The sequence below is a fragment of the Bombus bifarius genome, unplaced genomic scaffold (assembly GCF_011952205.1).
Source record: "Bombus bifarius isolate JDL3187 unplaced genomic scaffold, Bbif_JDL3187 scf7180000008162, whole genome shotgun sequence".
Lineage (NCBI taxonomy): Eukaryota > Metazoa > Arthropoda > Insecta > Hymenoptera > Apidae > Bombus > Bombus bifarius.
In genome coordinates, this window is record NW_022884484.1 from 2,053,407 (window position 1) to 2,073,522 (window position 20,116).

The 20,116-nt window shown below is 34.8% G+C and overlaps 1 protein-coding gene across 3 annotated transcripts in view; it reads left to right on the forward strand.

The window, feature by feature from the left end:
* LOC117208836 (carbonic anhydrase-related protein 10) overlaps positions 1-20,116 on the forward strand; it is a 225,708-nt gene that overhangs the window by 172,790 nt on the left and 32,802 nt on the right. For all 3 annotated transcript variants that reach the window (XM_033450240.1, XM_033450241.1, XM_033450242.1), the window contains exon 4: positions 810-1,001. In XM_033450240.1, coding sequence (XP_033306131.1) covers positions 810-1,001 — 192 coding nt within the window. The remainder of the gene's footprint in view (positions 1-809; positions 1,002-20,116) is intronic.

Consider the following 20,116-nt stretch of genomic DNA (forward strand, 5'->3'; position numbering starts at 1 on the left):
ATTTTTCATGGAAATTTACGTAAATTACCGTATCCTTGTGGAAATGGATTTATCGAATTTCAAACTGTAGAAAATATTTAGGTTGAAAAGCAAATGGAACGGGGCGAGAGAACCGTGGCTGCGGAGTGGGGAAGTTTCCAGTCGACAATATGGAAACGAGAGAGGGAAAATCGAAGTTACAAGAAATTTATCAGGCAGTAAAGTTATGAAAGTGATGGAAGAAACGTTCCTTGTCGAGATTTCGATCGATGGCAAACGCGACTATCATTTCCAACGGTTTTAGTATATTTTCATTTGTCAGGAACCGTGTTTGCTTTTCCTGCTTGATAAAATCCGTCGTTTTGCGTTTATTTTACGCTATAGATACAACTAGATTACAAAAATGTTACGTTAATTTTACGTTGTGGATATAACTACGTTGATGTTACTTTATATCTACACAGCATAATCATTTTTTGAATAATTTTCTGCCTAATACGTTTTAATAAATTCATAGTATGAATAATTAACGATGATAATTTATCATACAGATTCGTTTACAGTAGCTTTAGCTTTTTCCATTTTTGTTCGTTTGTAATTATTTAAATTCCGTTTGAATCATATTTGAAATTTGGAATTTCAGAAATGGAATATTTTAAAATATTTATTGGAAATATAATGAATTGCCATTATAAGACCATTCTAGTCGAGACAAGACTTTTTCACATTTAATCCAGTTTAAAGTAGAACTTTAACAACAAGTTGGCTAATGATAGAATGGTAGATCGATTACGCCAACGAGTATGATTTCGAATTGATTTCGTTTTCAGGTTTCCGGGCATTTATACAACACCGGTCAGTTCCTGGTATTCAGAGCGGATCGGGAAGCGAAAGTGCGAGTCAATATAACAGGTGGCCCACTCGCCTATCATTATCAATTCGAGGAGATCTACATACACTATGGAATGGATAACGATTACGGATCGGAGCATCGCATTAACAACTACGCTTTTCCTGCAGAGGTGAGTAAAAGGTTTAAGAAATTAAACGCGAACGTGTTCCATTTCGCGAAAACGATTGCCGTTAGAAGAATATTTATTATAAGTGAAATTTAGCTGAAAGCTTACCAGAGAAGAGGAATTATAAGATTGTCCATTAAAAAGTGATTATGAGAATTTATTAAAATATGCAAGGTACAAAATTATGAAGAGAGCATGTTATATTCCTAAACCGTAGCTAAATATTACACAGGCAAACACATATTCTTCGTGCACAAAAATCGTTGAAATCTATTTCTATTTTGTAAAAACGATTGAAATGATAAAAATCAAAAATGATCGCTTGACAAACCGAGAAAGAATGTCGCGCAAAACGTAGCGAAATTCGTTAACAATTTTATGGCCGCCGGTTGAAAAGTCGAAATTCCAGAGACTTCGGTCGTACGCGGAATTTAATATCTGCAGTCCGGTGAAACTTGATAAAATCCGGTCATGAAATTGGGAAAAGAAACAGGTAAAAATAACAGAACAGAGAAAGAAACGATTTCATATCACTTAAGCTACGAAACGAATCTAATTTCAAACAATATCACTGTTTTATTCTGTACAAAATAAAACTATGGAATAGAAAAATAGAGGAAATTCATTCGAACGAAAATAAAATATAAATTAGGAATAACGTATTTAACGTACGATGGGAAATTATTTGTTAAGCGAAAAATTTTAAAGTCATTGAATTTTTCACCGACATTGACCATATTGATCATTCTCGACTCATTATTGATGGTTCTCGTTGAAAATCTGTCAGTGCCTCTGCCTTTAATTATATATTATCACGAGTCTTCGTTTCAATGTGGAAATCGAAATCATCGAAACGAATCTCTTTCGTGTCTCTCTTCCCACTTTCAGTTTAACGTTGAAAAAGTAAATTCAGTTGTTTCCTGTTTTCATCTTTTTTTTTTTTTTTACTGTGCCGTTCCAACAGAACAAATGGTAGGCAATTTTTGTCTGTCCACTTTTTTTTACGCGTTGCTGGTCCCATGGTCGTTCTTGCTTATTGCCTAAAAATTGCATTCTGACGAAATTCAAAATCACACAGCGTGTCGGAGCTATGGGATGAAGAAAGACACGAGGTAGTAAATTATCAAGTGACATATGGTCGGACCACTTTAGAATTCGAGAAAGTGTAATTAAAGTGTGCAGGACACGTAGGCACCGAGAGATCTACGGAAATAATTGAAACGATGTACGATAAAATCCATAAACTAATTTTGTCAAATTTTATTCTATCTGTTCGACGCTGTATTGCTAGATTTAATTAACACGCCATTATATTAAAATTGAACAATCATATTTTGTACCAATTATTAATTTTAATATTTCCAATATTAAAATGAACACTCCTCAATCAATAAAACGCTAGCTACACTAGGTTGAAAGTACAAAACAGCCTAAAAAATATTAGTTAGATCTCTGATATTCGTAACGAGAGTCATCAACGAATCATGGACAAGGTTAAGGGTGCAACCAGGACGCAGGAACCTGACAGCGTAGTTAATCGAAATTAATCACGGAGCCGACTTCGTAACGAGACAAATTAAACATTCGTTAAACGCGACGTGACGATGACCCAATTAACTGCGACCTGCTCATCCTGCCGGCAAGCAGACCCTCTCCACGTGCGACCCAATTCTCGTCTCCTGGACGGTCGGCGAACCGCGAAAGAATATCGTCGAGCTACGTTGCCCGTCCTCCACGACTTCTCGATTTTAATTAGTGTAGAAGGCAACACGCTCGTTTCCACGATTTTGTTCCCCGTGGCGGAAAAATATAAAAGTTACTTTTCCTGGGAGTCACCTTGGACTTCCAAATTAGGCTATGATGTTGGAGGAATTAATGTATTTGATATTTTACTCGTAGACGTATATTTTCCATATGATTTTGGAATTCCTTTTTTACTGATACATCGACGATGATAATTTTTTTTTATTGAGAAATGCAACATATTATACATTATTCCATCACATACACTATTTTACATCACAAAACACGAATTACACGTATATTATTTTCTTAAACTGCTAAGTATCATTTTTAAAAAATGAAATAAAGTAACGAACGGACAATGACAACGTGACAGATGTCAGTTGATTTTGCTTTCAATAATAAAGGAACGAAAGTAGAAAAAAAATTATTTGAATGACAAAGATCCATCTTAAAAATACGAGGGAGAAAAGATCGTCTCGCACTCAGAACCATTTAATTAAAGAAAAAAATAATTAAATAACTTCATTGGCTTTTGAGGAACCAACTTGTAGCACTTATAATTTCATGAGCTGGGTATCTTTAAAAACCAGTAATTATCTCACTCGATGCTATCCTAAAATTGTAGAGATGATATAAATACGGTGCAGTATTAATATGCGCACACAGTATTCTACCGATTGATATTTCGCGTCTCACTACCTATTTCGATGAAATTAATATCGGATTCTCGATAAAATTCCAACGAAAGTAAATACAGCGCCGCATGATCAAATGGAAATATCCAAATAATTTCCATGCAAATATCCAAAAATTTGATAACACTTTATCTCCGTCATTCATTGTATTCACTAACGAATTCATTTATTCCATACGAAACCATATTCGTCTAACATAAGTAGTCAATGGTAATTTCTTCTTTCTTTTTCCTTTATTCCACTTAAACATATTTTTATTGTGTCTTATACAAATAATCTATTACTATTTTAAATGAAACGCAGAAAACCATTCATCTTCCTTCACAAGCCAAAAGTTTGCGAATCAATATACTCTTTGGTAAAAATGATCAATCTTATTAATTGGTTAAAATAATCCAACTAATCTTTCTATTATCAAATACAAAAACGCATCTGAAAATCAAAGAAATATCAATACCAATATTGCAACACCGTCTTTCTGAATCACCAAAAAAATAAAAAGAAGTAGAAAGAAACTATTTTCCACTTCAACTGCCCTTCAAACTATCTTACACTTGTCCATACCTCTTCAAACGTAATTCAAACTTGCAACTAACTCTTTCACTATCGATATAACTCTTAGAATTCCCACATTTGACATGAACAAACCGGATCAAACGACGTCAAACCACACAGAAAGAAGTTGCCCGAATGGATCATAAGCCGGAAAACAATTATTTTCGAATCAACGCGGCTGCGACGCGGTTGAAATCGATTCGAGGTTAATCGAGCACATAATTCAGCGGCAACGCTGCGTGTTTGCACGCAGCAAATCCGAAATCCACACGCGAGCAGGTGCGAGCGGGACGCGGCGCAATCAGCGGCCGTGCTTGTGGCCCGCAGCCGCATCCATTTTCACCGCGTCCTTCTTTCGCGCTTTTTCCGACCTGTTTTCCGCCGCGCCGACCGTGTAACTCTCGCTGACGAATGAACTGGCGAACTACCACTGCGTTGAATGATAAATCCTCAACTCGTCGCGTTTCCAGATCTGTGTACGCGTATGTACGGCTGTATACATTCCCATTCATAAGTATTAAGACACTTGGGGAAACTCAAGTTAACCTGAGAAATTATTAGAGAATTGTCAAAACGTTTAATTCTCAGCAGGAACCTCTAATAATTTATCTACTAATAATCTTAATGAATTGCCAAGTCAAAAGTTGTAGATTATGAACTTCTAGTTTATAATTTTAAGACTTGAACGATTTGTAATTCGCAAAATTTTCTGCAGCGCTCATATTTGTTTCGTTGTTGAACTTGATGCTATTACGCAAGAAAATTATTAGAGCGTTGATAATTTGTAAGTTGCATGTTGTAAAAATTCAATAATATTATTATTGTAATGCCGTGCAAGGGACAAAATTAATGGATTAATTTATTTCTTGTAACAATATCGTACATATTTCGTGAAATTAACGTTTAATAGCATTGAATATTATGTTTCCCATTGTTGTCTAAATAGAACTTCAGAAATGGAAACGTATTTTCATTTTGTGCATACACGCGACTTTAATTGCTGGGAGAAATAATTTCCTTCTCCTGTGAAAAGGTTATGAACATGTAGATTAACTAAGGAGAGTAAAGAATACTTAATTAAGATTTCTTAAAAGCATGATGTAATTTCGTATTCATAAGTGCTTTAAATATGTAAGAAAATTGTAATTCGTTCTGTAGGGAAAGAAATGTGCGAAGGAATATTAATTTTGGCACAAAAGCAGGAAATTCTCCGAAATTCTAAACGGAATCCTCATATATCCTCGTTTTAAACATGATTTTCTAAATATAAGATAACTCGTAATAATTTCGAATTAAATTTATCAATCTGAGTGTCAATATATCACTCTCTTTAAACGTATCAACGTTAGCTGTAATTGAAATTCCGCGGAAATTACATGAAACTAATTTCGTGTAACATTATGAGTTTTGTTACTTTTGACATTGAGAAATTGATGCTAATCTTGAAAGCTACATATTCGAATCAATTAATTTTCCAATTGTATATTTCGAATCCCAAGATTCTTGAATATATTCCTATTCCTGTATCGCATACGTATTATATGAACGGTTCTTTTACTCCCAGTAGCATAAGTCAACTGCGCGCTCAGTAGTACAAATCAATCATAAACGGCCAGGCTGCTTCTGTTGACATAAACAAACGTTCCACGATAAATTTTACAACGATGCAGCTTAGCATATATCAATGAATCATCGGCAGTGCGAGTCAATAAATATTGAATCATTAACAATTCCAGTGGCAAGAGTCAGCCTTGAATCATTAACTATCAGTGAGAGTACATATCATAACTGGATGCGTGGTCTGGCATAATAATTCCAAAGCTACCATCTACAAACATTGATCTATGTATGTACCTCTACGCTTCCTCATTTTATCTACATATTTTAATTAACTCTTTCGATTATAGTAATGTTTTTTTGTACAACTTTTGTCCTACAACTGTACGATAATAATTAATATAAATATTATAAATAGACTATCTAATATGATAGAATATTATAATGTTGGAAATAAAACAAAAATTTATTTCAGTAATTTTAAATGTTTTTTATCTATATACAAAAGAATTAAAGAAATCGTAAAATAACTCCGTACAAAGAACAAGCTCGCTAAACCATTTATTAAGGAAATAGAAAAGACCTTGAAACACTAATGGCCGGAACTAATATATTGAAAAGTAGTGGTAATTACGCTCAATAATAATGGCGGAAGATCATGCTAGCCGCAAGGCAATTATGATTAAAAATTACTCTTGTTCCCGAGCTACCTTTTACGTTAACTGTTATTCGTAACTGTTCGACGTGCGTGTTCTCAAAAATATTCACGTAGATTCATTTAGCAATGGGAACAAGGACAGGCCGATTTTACAGTTCTATTAAGATCACTCCGATTCTTCATGTCGCAATTATTTATTTAGTTACACGCGATTCTTCGGTCTCAACGAATCACTGATTGTTTTTAATAATCACGAGAAACAAAGTCGAATGAATCGACCATTACATGCTTCATGACCTGTTCCAGTCGTATGTGCTTTTCTTTTTTCTGTCTGTTTTTTCATTTCATTTTACGTTTGTTGTTTCTCGTTTTATCAGAAAGGTAGATCATTGCGACGGCAAACACAGCTGGTCCATCGTCGTTTAATTGCAAATAAAATTTTAATCTGGAAAGGGATTGCATTGATTCCCGGCGTAAACTGCCTCCGCGATTTCCATTTTTATTCGACCGGGACTCTGTGCATATCTGCACGCAAATCGATTGCCGTTCGAATTCGTAAACGACCGAGAAAAAAGGAATGAATGATGCGTCTATCTTTCGACATTCTGGCCCGTTGACGTCCTAATAGAGATAGAAAGCTGAAATTTTCGAAAGGCTGGATCCGATCGTGAAAGTTTCAATTTGCTTCTTCATTGTTATATAATAGATCATTCTCGTTGATATTTACATATTAATTAATTATGCCCAAGAACATTAAATTTCGTTTGATTTAGCAGCATTTTCATATAATTACAAAAATGAAAATGAAACGTAAAAACTTGTAAAACGTTTCTTCGTTGAAGAACAATGCTACCTACAAATAATTTTGGTAGCCACTGTATTTCAGTGCCAAATATCACAGCAAACATTTCTTCTTACTTCATCAGCGCCACAAAAGAGATCGTATTAAACATTTGCTAAAAACACTCTGTAAAAAATTCCAAAATTTATCGAAATCAGTCTTAAAAATCATTAACTCGGTATCATCATCGTCTAAACCATTCATCTATCGAACGAGTCGGATCAATAATTAATCGACAATACGATGCGCTAGGCTAATTCAGTCTAGCACGCCGGCCATAAATTCGTGACTCTCAAACCGGGAACGCCTGTGTGGACATCCGGTTCAGGTGCTGAGACAAGGAGGGACCATTCGAGGAGCCACTCGAGCCACTCCATCAGCTCCTTCTCGAGTAGGCTTTCGGCATCAAAGCGGCTCGTCGCTCAAACATGCCGGTAATGGTTCAGACTCGCTCGAGTGCCGTGGCTCTGGGAATCCCCTTGTCCTCCTGCCAGCCCTTTCAAGCAGACCCTTCGCCCTTCTCCGTGACCCGTGCTTCTTCTCGCTGTCTCCCTTCCTCACGTTCTATTCTCCTATTTCCGTTTTTCGACGGACAAGACGACACGACGCTGTCTCGCACGGATTTGCTTCGATATTTTTGTACCACAAGGTTTCGTATACAGTCGGGGACAAAAATAAGGATATGGACAGGTAATAGTAAAAGGTAAAATTTAATCGAACTAATATTATCGTTATATACTTATTTATTATATATTCTCATAATAAATAGATTATTTAGTAAATAATTGAAATAACATTTTTGTGTAAACGAAAGATAGTTAACGAAACATCGTTGATATCTAACAAAGGCGGTAATTTTGTAGGTAGAGAAATTCTGTTTTCGATTGAAAAATTCTTTTTCGCGAATTAAAGATTCATCTTAATGAGATATTCAAATTCGTTGTCTCTAATTCTACACATAGAAAGGACTAGCATCTTTAATATACAATCGTAAATTGGTTTTTCAATTTTAAATAAAAATTTACGATATAAAATTTCGTTCTGTACGAAGGGAGAAAATGTTAAGCTGGATATTTCTGTAACATCGTGAATTAAATCGTAGTTACAGTTGTTTGAAGAAGATTTTAATGATAAAGCGATTTAAATTGAAATTGAAACTACTTTCATTTGCCGCATCTGGGGACGAAAGTAAATGGCCGTTTGACGATTAAATCAGTGAAGACGGATTTCGTAAATACGTTAACAGACATTCTCGCCGCAGGCGGACGGACTATATACTCTATCACGAAATTCTGAGATTATAACTTGAGCTCTAACCTGGTTCCGGTTCTCATAGAGCAAAGCGATCCCACCTCTCCGTCCCCATAGCGTCCCAATAAACCCGGTTAACCCGTTCTGTTATCTCCACCTCGCTCTTTGACCCTCTATCCATTACATTTTATCTCGTAATCTGTTCTTTACTTTTGATCACTTTGTGGATACACTCTACATATACAACGACGTTCCATAACGAAGGATAATATCCATTAAAAAGTACTCAAAGGTATACTTGAATTAAATTGAATTATTTTAATTGGGATAAATCATTTATTTTAATCGACGATTATGAAATAATATTTGATTATTTGAAAACTTCCTAGAGGGCAGACTTTTAGGAATTTTCCGATTTACAGTATTTACGTTAGGTATTTAGGTATGAAAAGTTTCACAAGACCTAAGTAATTCATAATGTACTTAGATTAATGTACAATGTGAAGTTGAAACTTTGAAACAAATTTTCAAAGTCGTCTTTCCCGAGACTGAAGGCTCATAAGTAAAAAAAAAAATTGTTCCACATTTTCGATTTATAATTTCTTGAAGAATCGCCCATCTCTCAGTTTTATTATCGGTAACTGTACTCTCTGTATTATCGTACGGTTAAAAGTTTTAACGATTAGGATGATGATATAACACTCTTTTTCCTATTTTCACTCATATACAAATTATATTATAACAGTGTTTAAGAAAAATACCTGCTACACGTTTGTATGTTCTTATTAAACGATGTATCTGGTGAGACGGTAATTTTCGCTCAAGTTATCAGCATGATCGGTGCTGTATCATTTCCCGGGATTCGTAGTATCCGGTGCACGGAATTTGCTTTGTGCCGTTCTTGTTTACAGTCTCGTACAAATTGGCCGTAGCTGCGGTTGATGCCCATACAGACGTGTCCCGTTTGTATCGGTTAGACCGATTACCGTCTCTGTTTGCTTTAAATCGCGAACGGTTCGATCAAAAGCTCGCCGATTGGAATTGAAAAAAATAAAAAGAAATGCGCGCCAGGGATCATCCTAATCGTTCTTTCATTATCATTCTACGAACGTTGCACTATACAGCAGCCATTGTCTTTTTGTTTCCATCGCAGAATAGAGAAACACGACGAGATTCGTTTCTACTCTAAACTTTGGAAAAATTGATCCACTATGCTAGCAGCGCGGAGGAATTTTTGAAATCTCTCTATTACTTCTGTATCGGGGGGGAAATAGTTCTGGGAACTGTTTGAAGAGAAGTTGTGCAGCTAGAGAAACTTTCAGATTACTCGAATTGCGAAGTTAGTTGGTGGATTTTTGGAGAATTCGGGAATTTAACAATTTCGATGTTATCAAAGTTGGCAAATTCTTTGCTAGAGTTTGCACTATTTTCATTTTTAGTGTTAGATTAGCGTTGTAGGAGAGTTGCGCAAGTTCTAGAGTTATTAGAATTGTTAAGGTGATTATCTTACGATCTCAAAAATTCTCAGACCACAGGACTTCTTCTATCTAGAAAACCTCTGTAGAGATACACGTGCTTTCTTCCTTTCAATGAAATTGGCTTAAAACTAAATTCTAGAACGAAGATCCTTCCTGACATTAGTTCGAAAACTATAATGCAAATTTATACTACTCGATAAATTGTTCCTGTAGAATTTATTCTCCCATAAAATAATACTCGTTGTAACAAGATGGAGAAAATACAGGAAATCTCGACAGATTATCAAAAAGAAAGTGAGACAATTTATCGTACCAACAACGACGAAAGATCGAATGCATGGTTGATATCGAATCGTGTATTTTGCACGGGTGAATATCATCCAGTACATTCGTGCCTCTGCAAACATTTCGAGCGTTTTCGCAACATTCGATAACGTTCGACGGTACATACAGAATCCACGTATGCAGAACACCTCGCTTTTTGCAGATTCTCGTAATGTTTTCATATTTTTCGCGACGGTAGTTCGTGTCTACATTTGTTTTCGTTTCCATTTTAACGGAAATAAAGAAAACTTAAATAAATATATTCTTACAAAACGAATATTTCATTGGACAAAGTGTTTTGATCGATTTATTTCATTTTCATTCGTTTCTCTTAGTTCGTTATTTCTAGCATACGTATTATATACGCAAAGTAGATGGAATAATCGTGATTCGTTTAATTCGTTTGATTCTTTACTTTTAAAACAATTGTAAAACGGGTGTATATTTTATTATAAATACACTGTATTCATAAACTATATCCGTTTAGAGTTTTTCAAGATTTATGAGTCCGTTGTACACACATACGGATTTCGAAATCCGTCTGTGAACAAACTTCAGTTCTTTTTACGATATACTGGTATCGACATACACAGTTATAATATGATATATATCCGCATGTAAATATTCTGCGATTGTCGATCTTCGAAATTCATCGACATCGATACTTACTATATAACATTTCGGAACATTATCAATCAATCTAGCGAGACTTATCCAAAGAGGAACTTTTCGATTAAAAATTTGCATGGAAATAATAGCCATCGTATATATATTTTTATTCACAGCTGATATTTTACAATTCAAAGAACATCACGTTTTAATTCTCTGTAGCTTATGACAGAAAGCAGCTGCAATATTAATTATAGCTTTTAACAACTAATATTAAACGTGAATAAACCAAATTATGACTAAGTATAAGTATAAAACGTTAGTTTATTTATCAATCTGTATCTATTTAGAATATAACTGGTAAAGAACAATTATAATCTGAATTAGAATTAACAATATGATAAAATAGCAAAACAAAAATTTACAGTAGAACCGCAGTTATCTGAACTTATCGAGAGACAAACAGTTTGTACAATTGGAGTTTGCTTGTTTTCTCTACTATTTCTTATTTTTCATTCGTATCATGAAAGATCAAGTGTTTCATTATTGTATGAAAATATTTAATTACTTACAAAATGTTCACACGTTTTAATAAATAGACGTCCACTGTATGACCTAAATTATTTTCTAATTTCCCGATTTACTAATATTATCGATTGATAAATCATTATGTAAATGTTATTTTTTTATATAGGCGATCAGTACGGATAAACTTTTATAACTCTTGATACGAGCAAAATGTCCCAATAAAATAAACCGTTTCCGTTGTCTGGAGTGACGAAGCGTGGTCACGTCGAATCGCAATTCAAAGTCGTTCCTCCCGACGTAATATCCGGAAACGTGGCGGATACTCGTTCACCGTAAACGTTATTTACATACCGCGAGCTATACGGTTCGCGACGGAGCGATCTCGTAAAAGAATACGATCGTTAAATTGGACGACGTCGTGTATAACGCGTTCGAACGAAATTCGGTTTCCGTAACCGCACGTTTCGTTCGCGTCTAATATCGTGAAATTAATTTCCTTCGAGTCATCGTAAAATCAGAGCGTGGACGATCCGTGGCTTTGATATCGAATTAAACCTCGATCCAATTATGGAAAGCAGTGATCGTTTCAGGAAAATTAAGCTGCATCGTAGACCGAACATTTCGAATAGTTATTCGTTATTATTTGCATTAGTTTAATTTATAGGTTAGTAATAGTTTATATCTTTTAATTATTAAAATCATAGGTTGTAGGTTTGATTAACACGCTATTGAAATAAAATACTAAAATATTCATGAACAAAATATTCAATCTAATTTCAGAATATTTTGTCCACTTAGAAAATATCAAAATTATTCAAAAAGTTTTTTGAAATTTTACACCCTATGAGATGAATTACGTTCGTTACAATTATTAAAATGTGGTGTTTGATTAACGTGCTATTGAAATAAAATATTAAAATATTAATGAACAAATATTAAATCTAATTTCAGAATATTTTGTCCACTTAATTACTAATGTACCTACGTCAGTAATTATAACTGTAGAAAATATCAAAATTATTCAAAATGTTTTTTCATTCAAATTTTACACCCTATGAGATGAATTACGTTTATTACAATTATTAAAATGTGGTGTTTGATTAATACGCTATTGAAATAGAATACCAAAATATTAATGAACAAAATATTAAATCTAATTTCAGAATATTTTGTCCACTTAATTACTAATGTACCTACATCAGTAATTATAACTGTAGAAAATATCAAAATTATTCAAAAAGATTTTTCAAATTTTACATCCTATGAGATGAATTACGTTCATTAAAATTATTAAAATATGGAGTCCAAAGCAATCCGAAAGAACATTTTTAAAGTAAAACCTCCTACTGTTACGTTCGCAATAACATCCGTAAAATAAAACTTTTCACTAGCATCACCTTTTTGAAAAGGCTTTTCTCTCATTAGCGACCGTCAATCTGCACTATGAAATCGAGTTTGTCAAAAATAGTTTATCCTTTTTCAGCTTCGACTCGCTAAAATGATATTTTTATATAATAAAAGGGAAAAACGTAGAGAGGAAAGGATGGTTATAAATTCACGCGAAGTAAAAAGCAATACGGTAGAAGATAAGTGAAACGCTAAAAGGAAAAGCGTAAATAGTTGCAACGAGAAATGAATGATAAAAGTGGATGGGGATGTGCTTAACGCGGAGGAATGCGGTCGGTGGTAAATGCCGTTGACTGGCGTTGATTCATGGCGCATTGAAAGCACCCGATGCTGCTCATCGAGAATGCTCAGCTATAATTGTTGGCCGCACTTCAACCTTTTCATTACTTCACGGCTCGACGTGATCTCCCTCCATTCGTCACCTGTACTTCCATACTGTTCGTTTCATCTTCAGGCCACTATGAAATCATGAAAAAGATGTACGATCGGTTTTTATGAATTTTGGATTGTATTATCAGCAAAGGAATGTTTCCATTTTTAATAAACTTTTTCCATCATACGATTACGATTACGAGTTGATTAGTAAGTTCAGAGAACGTTTGAAAAATAGATTGGAAATTATAAAATGTGATAAATATATTTGTAGCAAATGACGTCAAGGATTCACTGACAATGTTTTGTATACGATTCCCTGGAATTTTGAAGTATCAGCTCTTTAAGTATTACATTAAATACCATGCTTCCTTGTTTTTGATTACAATAATTATCGTAATAAATAAACTTAATCTAAATAAATTTAAGATATACACTACTGACCAGAAATTTGGTATTTCGAAATACTGAAATACATTCGATAGAAATGCACTGAGTTAAAGAAAATTATTAATTGATAAATGTAACATCAGTTTATCATATTCTTCTGCTGTAATCTTCGCGTAATACAGACAGTACAATAAATTCCTCTAGAAAAACGCTCGCATTCTATATATAGCGAAGAATTTTCACGGAATGCGAGAAAGTTTCTGCATTGAAGGATCACACGAGGAAAATGTATTTCATTCGGACTTTCGTTCGTATCGGCATTCAATTTTTCGTCGAAGATTGAGCTGAAACTTCGTGGCAGTGCTGCGTGCAATAAGAAGACGGGGCTCTATCGCATGGTAACATTTTTCGTCGGAGAAATGGTTCCCCATACGGGTTTCTACGGTGTATCTTTTGCGTGGAAAAAGTAAGACGTGCCATAGAATCCGAAAATCGCCTCTTTCGGGCACGCAAGTAGGTCAGAGAACCTGAGTCAGACCATGGCTGTGTATGGTTGGGCACGAATGGGAAGCTTCCCTGGCCATTCTCGAGGAAATTCCATCAGACACACGAAATCCTCGGCTCAAGATGCTCCAAGGAACTCGATTTTGTCGTTAAATTCCACCTCTTTGAACCTGGTGTACGCCCGACGTCTTTTTTTTCTTATCGTGATTAAATTGAATGATTCAAAGTGATCCATGATGCGTGCTGTACCATTCGGTTGATGTGAAAATTAACGTTATAAAATATCAACTTCTTTTAGTTATTAAATTTACTTTTACGTTATTACATAACATATACGATACGTATTTTGATGATAAAATACACACGAATATAAACACTATTTTCCCTAATATCAGATAACTTAGGCGAATCTTTAAATTCTTCTTCTCTGTTAAATCTTGTAATACTTCACAATTCGAAATTTTTCACTACGAAAGAATCTATTCGTCAAATGATTAATCAAGCCAAAGTAAACTAAACCACATGCAAAATTACATAAGATATAGGACATGAAATACAACAAAATTTAAGCTTAAAGTTAAATAACCCAGCTGAAATCCAAGTTAACCTAACAAAACTAGTGATATTAAATGAAATATTAGAATACTCCGCTATCCGAAATTTCTTACCATAAAACAATCTACCCATTAATTTGCTAATCGAACCAAATCAACAAGGATATGCACGAAAGAATTATAAAAATGATATTGAACAAGAATTAGACAAAAATCAAACAGAATCCGCGAGGCGATTAGATCGAAAACGAACAACAAAGGGGTTTAACGTGAATCGCGAATGTAATTAGTCGCGTTCCAGTCGATGGCAGTCGCGGATTCGAAATGCAGGGTGGCCAATCGATCGGTTAATTCTAGCATTGGGTTCAGAATAGATCAATGGCTATGGAAATCGGCGCTGCGGGATTCTGAGGACCCTTTTGATGACCGTAGGTATTTACGAGAAGCATGACAGCCGGCATGCCTCCGTAATGGTCAAACAGCGTGCGACGGGATTCGAGTGCTATTATTATGGTACCGCGGAGGACGCAAATTGACAGGCATAATTGGTTTAATTTCTACGCGAACGTACAACTGGGAATCTCGTAAAAATCGTTCAACTGCCCAGTATTTTACTGGAAAAGTTGATTAATTTGTCGTTCAGAGATTTTCTGAATCTTCTTCTTCAACATACGTATTACCATTATATTGTTGGGAAATTAATTGGACCAAATCTCGAGTATTTTAACGAATTTTTAGAAAGAGAAGAAATCTGATTAATTCGTTGTTTAAAAGTTTTCTGAATCTTCCTCGACTTGTCATTATAGAAACAGTCGCCTATTACTGGAAATTAGTTAATTCCAAATAAATAACTAAATTAAGATCAATTAATTGATATAATTAGTTCAATTTATACACAAAGTTCTATAGTTATAAAGGTAGTGCAGACAATCTTATAGTATCTATTTAATACACTAGCAGAAAAGAACAGAATAATGAAATAATGGAATAATTTATACAGATCAATTACTTAAGATCATTTGTATTAACTGAATATTTTATTAATTGAATGTTTGTCATATTGTAGATAAACGTTTATAATTTTAAGGTAGTTTTATTCTCAACTTATAAATAGAAATACTTGTGTCATTTTCTTACATCGTTAATTAAATGATCTTATATGAAAATAACAATGTTCTTTTAAAAAAAATGATCTTTTAAAAAAATGTAACCTTATTACATAATCCAGTATGCAATAATTTCTGGTATTTACGGATAAATCTATCTCGAAACACAAAATCAGTGTGGCTCTATCCAGCATATTGCATAAATTACTGCGAATACTTCTCGATTTACACTCCAGTAATGATCCCAACAACCATGACGCCTGCGCCAAATGTTTTGTCGAATAATCAACGATTTGTAGAAAGGTATTCTCTGTGTGTAGATAAAGGTATGCGAGCAATTCATCAGCACAATATGCGTTATCGCACGCGAGCCCGTTATCGAGAGTATTCTGATTTTACTGCTCTCGCTCTTTACCTCTCACCTCCTATCTCTCACACAGTATGTAATTTAACTTCACGGTTTAATCTTTCCGATGCAAATGCCAGATAATAACGTAAGAGAGGATTATCGTCGAAAGTAACCAACTATCGCGGTATTATTACTGGAAATCGTGTCATCGGTTTATAATTAACTAGAGCCACTCTTGTTCACGAAAAATACGAATATCAAACTTCCACGAAAAATATTCGTAACTTTCGTTATCAAATTAAGCCTTTATTCCCGAAATATTTAATCGACCCATCAGTTGTCTAACAATTCTGAAAGTTTTTTATTTGATATTCCTAGGAAAGTTAATTCAATCGTATTTTTATATAACGTTCATCGTATCTTGTAGTATTTATAAATCTTGCAGTATTTATAAATCTGGCAGTAATATGAAATATCTTGTAGTAATTATAAAATTACGTCATTGGTTTTATGATAAATAGCTCTATTTGCAGGAAGCCATCAACACGTTGTAATTTCATACAATTCTATTATCGATTGTTTGTCGCTTCGTGGGAAACTCGACTCGTTAGTCTAGCAGGCATGTACTCGGGAAACCACGTGCTCCAGACTATTTCCGCGATTCTTCTCGCGACACTAGAGAGCGGAAAGCACGGACAAATTCGCCCACGCGACCGCCGGTAGAAGTTAAATCAGAAACGTCGGCGCAAATTTGCTTAATTATTCCGCGCAGAACGTTAACCAGTCGAGAGAGCGTGGCTGCGCGTTCCTCGTAATTGTAGTGGTCGTTTATAGTTGAACGACTCTCGTCGCGTTGCAATTGTCTGTTGTCAGAAGTGGCACTCTTACTTCCGACCGGTGTTAAAAGGCCGTCAACTCGAGAACACCTCGATTTTTTCCTCCTCACCGACGCAAACCAACCGAAGTTCACGGTGAACTTGCGGGGAAATCAACTTCTCCCTTCAATTCTACGTTCTTAGGTAATATTTTCTTCTCGTTTTTTCTCTCCTTCTCTCCTTCTCTTCCTTTTTTCTCTTATCTCCGTTTTTCTTTCGCCAAGTTTACCCGGAAGAAATTGACTAATGAATCGACGCCTCCGTGTTCCTCGGTTGAATCGTTGTTTAACGAGTTCGTCCATCGAAACAGTTTACCGAAAGCCGCCCTTTGAAGGGCCCTTTGTTGTCGTAACTTCTCCCTATTTCAGTCGATACGAATGGAGAGTCGTTGTTATCGTGAATTTCGTTGGTTGTCGATTGTGCTTGGTGAAAAGGGGATGTCTTCGTGAAAAAAAGCACGAAGGCTCCAGCAAGTTTTACATTATCATATTATTCTGCAGGGAAAAAAGAATTGCAGTAAAATTCGTGTAAAAGAGTTGCTTTAAACGTCGCACTTAACGTTGGCTCGTTGTAGAAATGATAAATCGTTAACTCGATATTTGTCGTGACCCATAAACCAGAAATACGATTTCAATTTGATCATTTTTTATAGAAATTTGATATGACCTACGTTTAATTCATCATCTCGTACTATAGCCCATCACGCTCGATGCTAATCATTCCAATCGATACAAATTGTTAGAAACCATTTCCTATTCCATCATAAACCGCCGATATCTCTATCAAAACCGATAAACCACAATTGTAGTAAAAACTTAACTGCCATATATTACGATCAAATGAAATTGTTAATACGATTTGACGTCGATAATAAGCTTGTTCCGACTTTTTTCACAAATTAAACCGGTTTACTTGTACGCATCTACATATGAATGTGGAAATCCCAACGGGTACACGTACACGCGCATCTACATATTAATGCACGCGCACCCTCGAGCTCGCTATGCATTGTCGCGTTGGTAGATGTATAGGGTGGTACGCGAGTGCTGTTCGTGTACGCAGTACTCGTGAGTTAATATAGCTAGGGAGAGAAGGGTGAGAGAGGGTGAGAGAGGGAGAGAGAGAGAGACGAAGGGGATGAACGCGTGGGATTACAGCTGTATATCTATCACGCTGGAATACAGCATTGTGCCAGAAATCCTGATGGCATGCCCATAGGCCGCAGGAACGTCGTGACGCGACGACGCCACGTCTCTAACGCACGAATTATCCTTCAAACCTCAAGCCGTCGCGAATTTCCTCCAGTAGACACGGTTGAGAATTTTCCGCGAAATCCAAACGTTAAGAAATTTGCCAGCGATTTTACGTATCGTCTTAACTACTACTAGCGTTTTTTTTTAATAAAGGTTAGAGAATTTGTTCTTTTCTATTTTGAGAAATTGGATATTTATATTTATATTGGATATTATATTATATTGATATTGGATATTATATTGGATATTTATATTTATTGGAGATTTTTTCTAAATTGTTTCTTTCAAGTGTATTCGATTTTTCATTTTTTTTACATTTGAAATTAGTTTTTTTTTCAGAAAGAATCGGAGGTTTAAGAGTTGGAGGTATCTGTTTTCTATTATCATTTGCTTTCTTTTCTCTTCTTTTTTTTTGAGGTGAAACTTGGAGAAATTGAAAATAGTTTCCATTATGCCATAGACGCATTAATTGCCACGCATATTCACATAATGATCATAAACAAATTATTCCCTTTCAAAACATTTTTTTATTACTAATTCTTACTAATACACAAATTACTTCGTGAAATAAATTCTGTAAAAAGTAAATGTGTTCATGAAATATGTTGTTCATAATTCACAATAAAATGGAATGTGTTAAATTATAACTAGATCTCGTATTCTGATGTATTTATAAAGAATTTGCACGTGCAAAATTGTATAGAATGTATATAACATGAGAAAATATATAAAACATCCGAAGTATAGTGCTTTCTGTAATATTTGATAGGCAAACTAATTTTCCATCGAGGTTCTACTTTTTTAATTATATCCATAAAAATATGAATTTGCGTAAAAAATCGCAGTTTAGTTATAACATACATTGAATTTCCTTATACCAAATTGTAAAATTGCAAGGATCTAACTTACGATAACGTGGCTTGTGGGATAGTTCAGATCACTATCCTATAATTCATAACGTAATCCAAAACATTACATAGCAGAACATGTTGCGATCCAGGTCACTATGCCATAACTCATGGCGTGATCCAAGTTGCTATACAAGGGACCGACCTATGTCTCACCTACTACGCAAAACACCATAATACAACCTAAATTATAATATATTTCTACACGATTTCCTGCAATTTATACCTCGTTCTAACCCACAATCAAATTCACGTTACTCAAGTAATCATACAACCAAATTACCATATAATTCAAGTATAATGTTATGTTCTTACTCTTTAATATACATACAAAAATTAATTTCAGCTACGATGTTTTAGGGATTTACTGTGTTTTACACAGGCTTTTCATTCGTCATTTCTTTAAGCAATAAATAATAAAAGGTATATCTAACAATGAAACGACAATCACATTAACTATTTATACGAAGATATATAAAACTTTCTCAATTCTCAGATCTTAATTCTTAACTCTGACTGATGCTCCAATAAATCTCAATTTATCATTTAGGCTTACAATGCCATGTTATGTATATACTTTTAAATTTGTTTCAAATTTGATCAAAATAACCACGTCGAGTCTCACTTATAAATAATATAATAATAAATTGATCGTAAGAAAATAATTTGATGTTTCATACTTTAGTCGTTCGATGGTTCTAACGTTGATCATTTCTGAAAGAACAAGACTATCGTATGATTCCATACTCCACGCGAGTATCTGCAAAAGTATTCGAGCAAAGCAGATACGTAATGCCCGTACAAAAGCTCAATCTGTCCCATCACGACATCGTCGTCGGAAACGAAATCGCTGAAACAGCTTTTTCCAAAGAACTAGTAGACCAATTGAGCAGAGATATGTGACACGTACACGTGTGAACGCGGTTTCCATCCTTCAAAGCGAGTGTTTAAAGCGTTCTAATACGTAATTCTGGCTTCGCTTGCGGATTTCCAGTGTTTCGACCCGGTGATTATGCAGTGGTGGTAACAAAGTATCGGCCAAAGCATAAAGGTAGTATGGGCGAAGGGTGGTAAGAGGCAGAATGCGGATGGAGCGCGAAGATCCATCCAACGAACCATCGGATAAAGCGAAGATACTTGAAAGAGTATGTCTGTGTT